This window comes from Nomascus leucogenys, chromosome 21 (assembly GCF_006542625.1).
Source record: "Nomascus leucogenys isolate Asia chromosome 21, Asia_NLE_v1, whole genome shotgun sequence".
In the NCBI taxonomy this organism is placed as follows: Eukaryota; Metazoa; Chordata; class Mammalia; order Primates; family Hylobatidae; genus Nomascus; species Nomascus leucogenys.
This window is the reverse complement of record NC_044401.1, coordinates 76,427,380-76,441,451: the sequence shown is the minus strand read 5'-3', so window position 1 is coordinate 76,441,451 and position 14,072 is coordinate 76,427,380. Positions and strand designations below refer to the sequence as shown.

The 14,072-nt window shown below is 43.2% G+C and overlaps 1 protein-coding gene across 3 annotated transcripts in view; it reads right to left on the bottom strand.

Moving 5' to 3' along the window:
• Positions 1-7,533: 7,533 nt before the first annotated feature.
• Positions 7,534-14,072, bottom strand: part of PRICKLE2 (prickle planar cell polarity protein 2) — a 351,868-nt gene continuing 345,329 nt past the window's right edge. For all 3 annotated transcript variants that reach the window (XM_030801631.1, XM_030801630.1, XM_003273662.3), the window contains exon 8: positions 7,534-13,588. In XM_030801631.1, coding sequence (XP_030657491.1) covers positions 12,714-13,588 — 875 coding nt within the window. In that variant the 3' untranslated portion in view covers positions 7,534-12,713. The remainder of the gene's footprint in view (positions 13,589-14,072) is intronic.

Below are 14,072 nucleotides of genomic sequence, written 5' to 3'. Positions count from 1 at the left end.
AAATTGGAAAATGCTGTTGCCTAACTGGAGTTTATTAGAAAAGAAACCAACTTGGGGGAAATTCAGTAAAGCAAACTTTATCTCAGACGTTAACCACTAATAGGAACTTTCAGTGAAATTTTGCCTTGCAGCGACTTATCCAGAGAGAAAAAGACTTCTCCTTGGAAGGAAGGCTGAAAGTTTTTTTTTTTTTTTTTTTTTTTAGTGTTTCACAGTCAAAGGTTTGAGGTGTGTAAGGTTAAAGCCATACTCCCTCTTCTTCCTTTTAATTTACTGAACCAGAATTTTTAGGAATTTTTCTTTTGACACTCTCTTAAAATTTTTTGAGCATCTACTATGTGTTAGGTCCCAGAAGAAAAGACAGCTGGGCTCCCTACCCCCATGGAGTACTGATTCTAACGAGGGGGAAAGGAAACTCGGAATTATAAGATATTGCTAGCAGATATGTGGAATCCCATGGGGGCCCAAGGCAGAGATCCTATTTCTAACTTGCTGAGACCAGATTTTCATCCTAGAAGAAGCGTATCTACGTTGAGACCTGAAGAATAAGAAGTAGTTAACCAGGTGGTCAATAGGTGGAAAGCGGAAAGTACAAATATGAGTACTTTAAGCGGATGGAACAGGAAGTCCAAAGGTCTGGGTGCAAGGGACAGACCATGATGAGAAACTGAAAGATCGATTTGGATGGACATCGATGGCATTTGTTCATTGTATGCACATTATGCAATGCTTTCCAGCAATTGTGGTTTGTGTGAGAGGGGTGACAAGACAGAGAGAAGGTGCCAGACCTGTGACCTTGTCTACCATAAAGGTTCCTAGAGGGTTTTGAGTCTTGACTATGAACAACAGACACAACTTTCCCACAGATATCCTCTTACCTGCCATGATGTCACCAGCTGGGTGGAATTCATACAGTCCACGAAGTAATAGGAAGAAGACCTCTGTGGTCCCTGCAGCCCAGGAGAAAAGAATTCATTCAGGGTCAGAAGTAACACAGTCCTGAGGGAGTTGGGGTATTGCGTGAAGCAGAGATGAAAAAACAGGACAGAGTGGTGAATTTGATTTACATGATAAGAGCAGGCAAGGAAGACTGGCAAGTGTGACAGAAAAGACCTGTGCACTAAATGTCTTTGGGGGTGGAAGTTGAGAATAGGAAAGGGACAACTGAAGAGACAAGCTGGCATTCACATGCAGGGCAGTGACAGGGGCAGCAATGGTTAGAGAGACTTTTTTAATGTCTGCTATGCATTAAGAATTTACCTCCTTCTTTACTGTTTCCTTGATAGACAGGACAGATTTGAAATGCTGAATATGGACTTAGAATACTTTCTGGTTGTATTTGTATTTCTTTGAATGCAGTACTTGGCTGAGACTGGACCAGTTGGAACCCTAGGGCTCATAGGGTTGTAGAAACTTTCTCATGAGACCGTAGCTTCAACTTGCTAATTAGAGTGCAGATGACCGTTTAGAAATATAGCCAATAGATAATCTCAGTTCTTACTCTTGGGTTATTACTAGGATAGTTCCTAAATGAGATACATTTGGGGATGTCTGCCCAGCCCATGAATTTCTGCATCCAAAAAACTATTCCCTCACCCATAAGAACTAGCACTCTGGCCAGGCATGGTGGCTCACGCCTGTAATCCTAGCACTTTGAGAGGCCAAGGCAGGCGGATCACCTGAGGTCAGGAGTTCGAGACCAGCCTGACCAACATGGAGAAACCCCGTCTCTACTAAAAATACAAAATTAGCTGGACGTGGTGGCGCATGCCTGTAATCCCAGCTACTCGGGAGGTTGAGGCAGGAGAATGGCTTGAACCCGGGAGGCGGAGGTTGCGATGAGCTGAGATCGCGCCATTGCACTCCAGCCTGGGCAACAAGAGCAAAACTCTGCCTCAAAAAACAAAAATAAAAAACAAAACAAACAAAAAAAATAGAACTAGCACTCTGCCAGCATGCTAGCGCCTAGCACTTCACCACTGTTCCAATATTGGTTGATCAGACCAGGAATGAGTACCTGACCCAAGCTGGGCCGATCAGAGTATTTTTTGAGAATAAGATATTAAATGAAGAAGACGGCAACTTGGGAGCTGTGGAGAACCACATATGTCCATGAGTTCCCCAAAGCTGAAAAAGCAAAGTAATAAAGGGAAAAGATTAAGCAGACTACGGGAGAGAAGCTGAACTTTAAAACTTAGGGTAGAAACTTTCTGATCTCTTGGTGGCTTTTCTATTTCGGGCTCCAGGCCCTCATGAAACTGTTTCCCTTAGCTTCTTGCAAGATATGTGGTATCTTTGAAACAAGCTTTCCTTTTTTTTGTTTTTTAGTGGCCCAAGTTAGTTTGAAGTAAGTTTTGATTACTTAAAATCCAAAGAACCTAGCCTAAAAAAATTGCCCTTTATGGCCCAAATTCCTTAGGTTATTCAGTTTACTTTCTAGCATTTCTAGACCCATGTGTTTGCGAACTTCTTGTGTGTTAAGGACACAAGGCCATCCATCAGCCCTGATGATCTGTTTTATCTTCAGAATCAGCCAACCAAGCAGAGGAAACAAGTATCTGCTAGTATTTTGCTGAGAAAGCTCTTAAATCATCTCATCTCCTGCTGGGTATAATTGTGTCATTTAATAGCTTAACCATTTCCCCCTAAACTTCAGCCTGTGTTTGCCTTTATTTATCTATTGCATCTACTAATGAGCTTTCCTTTTTAGGTTCATGACTGGATGTCTGTCTCCATCAAAATTAGCTATATTTAGAATTTAGGCTGGGATGGGTTTTCCAAAGGGGCTGATGTTTCTCGTTCTCAGCTAAAAGTAAAACCAGTATCTACTTTACACACAGGGCAGATGAGTATTTGAGAAGCAGACCCTTCAACCCCAAAGCTCTATAACACAAACAGGACTGAGCCCTTAGCATACAAGGACTCACAGAAAATAAAGGCTTTCCCATGGTGAGAGGGGTGGCCCTAGATCTCCAAATGTTTTATGAAAAATGTGATGACCCAGGGCCCTGCTGAATCAGACTCTCTAGGGATGGGGCTGGGGGATCCTGAATTTTACATAATCTACCCGGTTAATTTTGATGTGTGAAAACCATTGGCTATGAGCCCCAGTAGCAATTCTCAAATCCAAACATAATTGTTGACTGCGTTTTACAATAAGCTCATTCTCTTCTTCAGTGCAGCAGTGGTATACATCTATCACAAAAATTAAAGCCAATTGAAGTATGTTCCTTTTTTGATGACTGCCACTCCTGAAAAAAGGTAAACCCACTCCAGATCCTCCAGAATTGGACTGGAAGTCACTGGCTCAAGCTTCTTTATTCAGACTAATAAGCTTGTCAGATTCTCTTGAAGCATCAGGGACTAGGGGACGTGTTTTTGTTTGTTTGTTTGTGATAGGGGCAGGAGGCAGACAAATGTCTAGGCAGATAAGGGTGGGTCTCCAGCAAAACCCCACCTTCAAGCCGCACATGGTCCCGGGTAAATCCTCGAACTGGATTGAGAACCCGCGTTCGCACTTGGCACAATTTCCCCCGTTTTTTTTTTTTTTTTTTTTTTTTTTGAGATGGAATCTCGCTCTGTCACCCAGGTTGGAGTGCAGTGGTGCAATCTCAGCTCACTGCAAGCTCCACCTGCCGGGTTGTCTCAGGCTCTTGTCTCAGCCTCCCGAGTAGCTGGGATTACAGGCATGTGCCATCATACCTGGCTAATTTTTGTATTTTTAGTAGAGATGAGGTTTCGCCGTATTGGCCAGGCTGGTCTCAAACTCCTGATCTCAGGTGATCTGCCTGCCTCCGCCTCCAAAAGTGCTGGGATTATAGGCGTGAGCCACCATGCCTGGTGGCTTTCCTCTGATTGTTCCCCACCCTTCACCTATTTTACATATACCTACCCTTTCCTAATTGGTTTTCTACACCGTCATGCCCACCTTTGAGTGGTGTCTTTGCTTTAACCTTTTTTGCATACTCACAAACCAATCAGGATGCACTCCTTATTCCGAGCCCATAAAAAACCTCAGGTCCACTGAACCAGAACCTCTTTGAGGAGGACAAGGAGTTTTCATTAAGTTCTGTGGGCATTTTTTACATGTAGTAAAGATTCAGGCCTTCCTTGAATGTCTCTAAATCCTATTTAATGCTTACATTAAAAAAAGATAACAGCATTCTTAGACTAGATATGGCTCAGTCATATTAGGAACTCTCCTGCCTTCAGGAGAGTCCCCTCCCCTCCACGAGCTGTTGCATCACTCAATCAAACTTCTTGCCTAACTCACTCTTCGAGTGTGTGCGTGCCTAATCCTTCCTGGTGGTGAGACAAGAACCCAGGCCTAAGCTGTGGAGCAAAAATACTGCATCGTGTGTTCATTTGTTTCAGAGACTTGGAAGAAAACAAGAAATGCCAAGGCAGAATTTCTTGAGCTGTGATTCTCAAACCACCTAGATCATGAAGATATAAAGGGCATTGTTATAAAAGCAGATTCTGGGGCTCTACCTCAGATCCACTGAACCAGAATGTCTTTTAGGAGGATGAGAAGTTTTCAGTAAGTTCAGTGGGCATTTTTTACACATAGTGAAGATTCAGGCCTTCCTTGAATGTCTCTAAATCCTACTTAATGCGTATAATAAAAAAAAAAAAAATACCACTGGTATCTAGTTCTTGCCAGCCTCTCTCTTTGAGTAGACTAGAAATAATAACGACAGTAAAAACAACAGCTAATGTGTTTTGAGCTCCTATAATGACAGGTAGCACTAAGAGCTTTACACGTATTATTCCAGTACATCAGCACAACAACCCGATAATGACTCTTCTGTTATTATCTCGTTTAATAGATTAAGAACTGAGGCTCAAAGAGGATCTGGACATTTCCCAAGATCAACAACTAGCAAGTGGCTGAGATGAGATTTAAAATGTTAAAGGAACATGGGGCCAAAATAAAAGGTGCACAACTGGCATTTAGTGCATATGGGATCCTTCATGTGTTTTAATTAGGATTGCAAAGAACACTTGAGCCCAAAGAAGAGGTTACATAGGTATGTATTGTCACAATACATAAGCACAATGGGGAGGGGTATGCGAAGGACCAAAATCAAATGGTAACCCTAGAGGGGTACCTCCAGGGCAGGAACTAGGATCTGTTTGGAGGTGAGGAAGTTCTGAGGACCAGTTCCTCTGGGTCCATTCTGATCTCTTATCTTTGCTCTTGGATCTGCTCTCAGCCTAGACTTTTGCTTACTTGTTGCTTCTGCTTCCTCATCCTTCCTCTTACCACGTTGCTCCTGTGCCGGACTCCATCTCCTGGTTCCTCCCCATACATTCTCTTAGCTTCCACTCCCACTGCCAGCTGCCTCATTCTCTCAGAATTTCTTAGTTTATAATCTTATTTAATCTTATTAGAGACAAAGTCTCTTACTGTGTCACCCAAACTGGAGTGCAGTGGCACAGTTATAAGTCATTGCAGCCTCAAGTTACCTTCCTGCTTCAGCCTCCTCAGTACGTGGGACTACAGGTTTGCACCACTATGCCCAGCTACTGGTTTTTGTTTTTTTTTTTTTCCATAGAGACGGGGGTGGTGGGGGGCGGGGGCGGGCAGGTCTTGCTATGTTGCCCAGGCTGGTCTTGAACTCCTGGCCTCAAGTGATCCTCCCACCTCAGCCTCCCAAAGTGCTGGGATTATAGACATGAACCACTGTGCCCAGCCTATATTCTTGAGAGATGGAATCTGATTAGTCCAGCTTATCATGCTTATAAGATTGCTGGTAGGGTGCTAAACTTGACTACAATCATTTTGGCTGAAGAGGAGAAACAGGGAGGCTGTATATTAAAAACCATGGTTGCCTGCAGGCCATGCTCTATGGCAGGTCTGTAAGCAGAACAGGCACAATTGCCATTTCCAGTTCAAGTTTTTATTCAAAAGCTCTTAGAATGTCTTAGAATGAAACAACTCTCGTCGTCTGCCACTCCCAAGTCCTTGCGATTAGTTAGGGTGGGTAAGACTACATACTGTTCCAAATGTCTTGCCTCGTTGAAAGTAAAGTTTGTGAGCTCCTCTAAGGTAGGGATTTTTGTTCGTTTTGCCCATTATTGTATTCCAAGCACCTAGAACAGTTCCTGGCATAGAGAAAGCCTTTGATAAATATTTGTTGAATGAATGAACAGATGATATTATAGCATCCAGCAACTCCCTAATGTTGTGGATCAGACACGGGGAAATTGAACTTACATGCCGCCTTGGTCCTGGCTCCCAGTCAATGTCAATGCCGCCCTAACCAGAACACAGACATGGATGGAATTCTCCAGACAGACCACTTATTATTTGCCTAAAAGCAAACACAAATATTTTTGGGTCATCTGCCGGTTTCAGTTCTTGCTAGTAACTGAAAATTAAGTGTGTGGCCTGGGTAGGAATCAGTTTCAAGAATCCTCAAGGAACAAAGATACTAAGAAGGCAATGCATTGAACCCAGTGGTTCTCAACAAGGGGCAATTTTGCCCTCAGGAGACACTGACAATGTGTGGAGACATTTTTAATTGTGGTTAAATAAACATAATATAAAATTTACCATCTTAACCACTTTTAAGTGTACAGTTCGGTAGTATTAAGTTCATCTGCATTGTTCTGCAACCCATCTCCAGAACTCTTTTCATCTTGCCAAAATGAAACTCTATACCCATTAAATAATAACTCCCCATTCCCTCCTCCCTTCAGTCCCTGACAACCAATCACTCTTCTACTTTCTGTCTCTATGAATTTGACTCTAGGTGCCTCAGATAAATGGAATCATACACTTACTTGTCTTTTTGTGACAGGCTGATATCACTTAGCAAAACGTCCTCAAGGTTCATCCATGTTGTAGCATGTGTCAGAATTTCCTTCCTTTTTAAGGCTGAATAATATTCCATTGTATGTATACACCACACCTTGTTTACACATTCCTCCATCAGTGGACATTTGGGTTGCTCCCACTTTTTGGATATTGTGAATGCTGCTTTTATGAATATCAGTGTACAAATATCTCTTTGGAGACCCTGCTGTCAATTCTTTTGGGTATAGCCCAGAAGTAGCATATGGTAGTAATACTATTTTTAATTTTTTTGAGGAACTGCCATACTGTTTTCCACAGCACTGCATCATTTTGCATTCCCATCAACAGCGCACACATGTTCCAACTGCTCCACATCCTCACTCACACTTGTTATTATTTTTAATAGTTGCCATCCTAATGGTTGTGATGGGAGACATTTTTGGTTGTCACAGTTTCCGGGGGCTGCTACTGGCATCTAGTGAGTAGAGGTCAGCGATGTTGCTAAACATCCTACAATGCACAGGACAGCCCTCTGCAACCGAGAATTAACTAGCACAAGATGTCAATATTGCTGAGGTTTAGAAACCCTGATTTAAACAATCAGGTTAATATTTCATAGTAAAACTCATCCCTCCATACCTGTGTCCTTTCTTTTCTTTGCTGAAGTGCTCAAAGGCAGAGACCACCCCTAAACTCTGGAAAGTGAGGGAGGGCTGAGAAGAATGGCAACATTTCTTTTATTCAAATTTTATTGGAAGTTTACAAATGTATTACAGACATCAGTAAAACATCATATCCATTTTACAGGGCACGGATCTCAAGCAAAGTGTTCAGAACAGTCTCTGGCAGAGCCCACACCAAAGGCCTGTTGCAGACCTTCTTAACAAACAGCTTGACACTCAACACAGAACACAGACTCTGGCCTGCCTCACCTTCCCAGGCCCTTTGAGGTTTTGTTTATGCAATTGAAACGAAAGCAGGAGATGGACAAAGCAATCCTGTGGAGGAAAGAATGAGTTTAGGAGAGGAAAACCTGCCAAAGTCCTAATTTGCTAAAAAAAATTTAATTAAAAAAATGGAGGACTCATAGTCCTTACAATGTTAAGTCAGGGTCCATGATAGAATCATGACAGTTTATGGAAAGATATGAAAATCAACTAGGTAGGTTTGAGAACAGACCTTATTGGTAGGTAACTCTCTCTGAAAAATTTAGAAAAGCTTGGTCAGTGACCTGTTGAACATCCATGGCCAAATGCCGAGCAGAGTGAAGGGATATCTCAGAGAACTCTCAGAATAGAACAAGAAGATTTTTCTCTATCCTATGGATTCATCGTATTCAAAACACAGAAATGTTTTCCTGACACTACGTGACTTTCCCCTCCTTTATATTTCCTTGAGGAAAGTTCGTTTTGTCAGCAGGAAGTAAGCTTATAAAATAGTATGGCTCCCAATAGTGAGTCGTATTTTATGGGAGTCTTGTGTTGACTAGGCTACTATTATGAGAAAATGGAAAAAGAATCCAATTTTTTCTTGACCTTAACTTTGAGGACTACTTCCAAATGGTCATAAGAATAAACTCTGGTATCTGCTGAGGCACCAGAGGGACAAATCACTGGAGACAAGGCAAAGGCCATTTCCACTTCTCTTGTGCTTAAAGAAATGTACCTCAAAAGGTGGCCTTCTGAAACTGCCTTCAACAATTGGCAGTGGAGGCTTGGCTACTGAGTCTTGCATATGCAAATGCTATCTGCAGAGCCCATTTTAAAGCCCTGAAGGTGCAAAACAGTTGCTAATAGCAACTGTCCTGGCATGAAGTATTCAGATAACCGGTTCAGTTTTCCACTTCCCTTTGTCATGGACGGATCTTCCTTCATAGGCTTAAGCGTCTGTTTTCTGCTAGAAATACACAAAGAACACTTCTCTTTGGAATTTAAATATTTATTTATTTTTTGTTAGAAGGTGGGATTACATGAAGAATAAGATGAAGTCTTACCTCACCTCTGCAAAATGAAGACTGCCTATAGTAATTGGCAGAGAACATGAAAATGGTAAAGGAGGTAAAGAGATTTTTTGTCCTTTAGCCTAAGAAGTCAGCTTCCTCGAGCCTCCACAACCTGGGATGGGCGAGGGGCGGGTGAATTGGAGTCTCCGAATTACTTACACATATTGGTTCCTAAATGTTCGTAATTATGCTTCAGGTCTGGTTCTATGGCAAGAGAACCAAGAGTGGAAAGACAGAGACGAATCAGTTCACAAATAAGATTTGTTATCAGACCAATAAGATCAGTTCTGATCAACTGGTCCTGGCTGGTTGGAATGTTGCAAAGATCTGTGAGGCTGCACCCACATTCTCAGCGAGAGTATACAGTGATGCACTGGTTGTATCTGCTCAGCTTGCAGGGAGCGCAGAGCACATGCCACATATATGTCATCACAGGCCTCACCTAAATTCAACAATAGCTAGTAGTACCCAAGAAGCAGAAAGCTGCTGCAGAAGGAAGAAAACATAATCCTGTTATAGTGCAGGAACATCCTACAGGAAAAGAGGATTAGAAAGCACTACTTCCAGATCCTGTATTAGAAACACAAAATTGCTCATTTGCTTGACTGGTTGGGGGTAGAAAGGAAGGAATAAAAAATAAAAGGTGACAGTGGAAAGAAGGTGTCAAACAACCCACACCAGGACTTCTTCCTTGGACGTATGAAAAACCAGGGAGCATGCTTCTGATCTCCCTTACCTCATTCACCTTCACACTTGGTAGAGATCCCACAACTATATGACAGAAGGAAAGCGCCCTGAATACCATCCTCAATGCCACCTGGCTGCCAAGAAGCCTTTTCACAGTACCAAGGGTGGTATGGATTGGCAGAGCCACTCAGGAAACTGTCAATGACTTATACTTCCTGGGCCTGGGAACAAGCCAGCTATGTTGCTACTGAATTGAGCAGCAAGAGGAAATGAACTGAACTCCGAAGTTGCAGTTCTAACCAAAAGACCAGAAGATCAATATTAGGAGAGGTAGGAAAAATAACAATCAGGGCACTGGAGAAGAGAGAACACTGGAAAAAGATTACTATTCTGGAAATCAGTCTGTTGAAGATGGAATTATGATCTAAGAGGAAGTGAGTACAGGCCCCACTCACAGAAGGAGCTTGTCCAATAAGAGTTAATGGTTGTGATGCAGGAATTAGGTGAGGACCTTAAGTTCTTGCCTCAGGAAAGAATGTATTGGGAGTGGGATTCTGGGATGTGATGTGTGAGCTATCACTAGCAGGTGGAATTCCAAATACAATGACGTCCTTCTCCTCAACAGGGCATTCGTTTGGAGGTTCTGCCATCATTGTAAGGAATTGGCCTTCCTCATTCAGCATTCTCTGTAAGGTTGCATTTGGGGTCAGAAGAAATCTGCAATGGTAGAATAGAGGGAGGGAATCTTGCTAGTAGACAGTTTTACCCTGAAGCTTGTATGTCATTTCATCTCAAGCTCTGAGCAGTTCAGCGCCTGGATGCTCTCTGGGCATCTAGACTTATGCCTCCAGACCCCTCTGGGCACTGGCCAGGTGTCAGTTTTTAGGCCACCTTCTTTCTGCCGATGGTGGTTGAAGCTTTCTTTGAGAAATGTAAGAGGTATTCTGGGAGAAACAGAGTTAAGAAGCAACTTTTACTGGGAGAATTTCTTTCACTGGATTTGGGGCCACAGAGGACAGACATACTTTCAACCGTTTGCTAAGATAAGTGATCTACTTTTCCCCCTCTCTTTTCTTTTTCCAAAATTGCCTTTTTAGTTTCATCAGTCAAGGAACTTAAAACTCCAAATTGGACTCGCACAATTTCTACCAGAAACCTGCCACTTTAGTAGCACGGTATTGCAAATTATTTCTTAATCAGTTTGCCAAGCAGTTTACAAACTTACTATACAAACGTAATAGAGTTAATTCTCCGGAGGCTCGGATAATTAATGAAGCATTTAGATATGAAGATAGCATGCGGAAAACAGCCACAACCAACATGTGCATTGCTTTTTTAAAAAAATCAGTGACAATGACAAATGTCATATTAATACCTGAAAAGCAAATTATTTTAATACATCCCGAATGGAGTGCCATTACCATGTCCTTTACAGCCTTCCTTTCCTCAGACCCATCTGGGATGGGGTCTGAAATGCCGCTTTTGACATTCTCTCCATAAAAAATACTAGAAAATGTTAACTACTATACTGAAAGAGATCACGCTCACCTCACCATGGCAGATGGCCACTGAGATACACCGGGCACTACATCGACAGTACACCTCACTACAGGTGGGTCCTCCGATGGATTATTTCAACTGCCACAATCCACTAAGGGGAGGAGGAGGATGGAAGGAACCAAGTGCTTCATTTTTAACTGAAGCAAGGTAGGGAGTTTTATTTTACTATAAACAGCACAACCGTTAAATGTCTTCATTAAGCAAACTCACTTTTGAGCCCATTTTCTGACCAACAGTCCTCAAAGTTCAAAATGGAAATACCGTTCCAACAAAGCCTGTTTTTCAAAGACATTGCACCACTGAAATCTCAGCAGCTCAACCTTCCTGGGTAATCCAGATACTCTGGTTACTAAGCTGGTTACACTGGATTCTTCCTACAATCTCTGGGAGCTCTTCGAGGTGGTTGTCACCTGTCCTCTGTTTCATTTCCAGTATTTCTTTTCCCTGACCTGCCTTCAGATTCTCCTTTAACTTCCACCCTTGACCTGCTTTCTGTTTTCAAATAGCCTTGTTCCTTCTCCAGGCATGACACGTCACACACCGTCCCTCCCAGAGCCCCCTCAGAATCCTTCTGTCCCTCAATCCCAAATGCTTAAGTTCATTTGCTTCGAGGACAACCGGTTGTCAGGCTAAGGCAGCAGTTCTGTCTGCCTTGGTAAAGGAAAGCAGATAATACAATCCAGGAAACATGAGCACCAGAACATAATGCCACATTCAAAACAACGTCATGCTGACAGCACACAACGGCACCACTCACAGTCACTTTTACTTTCCCCAAGGGATAGATCAACATTAAGTAACTTCAACATTCCCAGCAGGGATGGCATTTCTCACAGAATTTTACTGACACCGGTTGGTTTCTCTAATTGGCAAAAATTACATTTGCAATTTAAAAAAAATTACTACCACTTTGTAGAAAATAAATTCTACTGAGGGTGGGAGCAGACTTAAGGATGGCTCCTTAAGATGGAACAGAGCATAAAATGCTTTGGGTCTAATAGTTATTTTTTTCAGCCACAAAAAGCCAAATTGAATATATTCCTTTGAAAAAGGTCTCACTGACATGTAACAAATTGGTATAGAAAAAAAAAAAAAAAAAAAAAAAGGTGGTACCGGGCCACCTTTTAATACTACTCAAAGACAATGGTGGATGTGCATGCAAGTCCCCACTGAGTACTACGATATAGAAATTCCTTTGATATTACAAAATACAAAAATATTTTATCAGAACTCTCATTTACATTGCATTTACAATGGACATGTAAATAACTTAGTCTTGGGTCCTGGCTAATAAACAAATTACTTACTGAAAAAAGGGTCCTAAAAGTAAGAGAACCAGAGAGGATAAAAGCGAGCAGGAAACAATTTACCATCTTGAGAGATGGCAACTCAACACAGAACTGATGGGAAGGAAGTGACCAACCCTGGCCTCGATAGAGTCTACTGTGTTTCCAAAGTGAAATGTGCAAATAATATTCAACATGCCAAGAACTGTGACTACCTATTGAGTCAATCTGTAACCTTGCCTCCATCTACGGACAGCATTTTCCCTTTTCTCCCCCATAAACCACCCCCAAAAGCGCTTTAACATTGAAAACAGTGCAAGTTTCTGAATTTACATTCTTAGCTCCCATCTTCTCCCATTCCCTGATCCCAATCATATTAAGAAATGATACAGTTTTTGCTCTTCTGTCTTTTCCTGCTGTGCAACTGTCCTCTGCCACCTAATGTGGAAGATTTGGGGAGGCCATAGGAGCTGTATTTGTGCAGCAGCTCATCGCTCGTGACGTATCGCAGGCGCGCTGGCTGGGGGATGGGTTCTCCTAGGAAATAGCCCTCGTTGTCAGACTCTGAAGAGGAGGAGCAGGTGGAACACCAATCATACTCGGCGAAGTAGGGTCCCCAGCGGTCCCCAAAGGCATTCTGCAAAGCCAGGTCCGACACAGTCCTAGGGCACTGGCCGTACAGGTCCCTCCGGGACCCATGCCCCATGCTCTCCTGGAAGCTGCGCTGGCGCACGAATTGGTCATAGTCCTCCCTGGCTCTCAGAGGGGGCCTATCTTTTAACCGAGAGATGGCCTCGCGTTCGCTGGCCAGGTGGAGGGCGTTGTCGGAGCGAGAGCGTCGGGAACGCCTGGACCTGTGAGGTCGGAAACGGCGGTTGTCGTCGCGTGAAGTAGCTCTTCTCCGGGTGCGTTCGCTCATGGGCTGGATCCTCACGCCCTCCTGACCTGGCAGCTTGCTGCCCGCCATCCCTCCATCAAAATCAAAGCTCTGATGCATCCTTCCATGGGACTGCAGGTCTCTGTAGCCAATGGGGTTGCTGAGCTGGTGGAGGTTTCCCTCCATCTCCTGGTACTGCTGGGCAGAGAGCAGGCTGCGAACCGACTCTGCGCTCCGGAACTGCATGGACGAGTTAAGAGTGCCCATGTTGCTCAGCTTCTCAGACACATTCATTCCAGAGTCTTTGCTGAGGTCAGGCATGGAAAATCGGGATAGGTGCTCCTGGCGCTTGGCACCACCATCAGCAGAGAGGCCTGGGGGAAGAGAGGAGGGGACCACAGAGATTAATACAGATGTGCAGCAATGGGTATCACTGTCACTGCTGGTCATCTATCTAGGGTCATTATATACTGTTGTGCAGTTGTGTACTAAACAAAGGCCCTCTCAGGGAGCACATGTGCCTGTGAGGGGGTTCTCCCCAGTCCACAGTAGGTCACTATCTACCTAGAGGGGGCACTTGCTTAAAATGCATCCAGAGATGTATTTTACCAGTTACTAGTTCCTCCAAAGGCTCATCAAAGTTACTAAGAGCCCACTGTGTATCTTATGCATGATGCTTCCTCTATTTGGAGTTTCACTTTGCAAAGTACTTTAATTACATTTTTGATTCTAATGATGCACTGTAAGCTCTGTAGGACAGATATTTTGGATGAGTAAACTTTAAGCTATAGAGGCTGGGTCATGCCCAAGCTGTTTCTGGCAACACCGAACACCGGTTCCACAATACTGGGCCAGTTC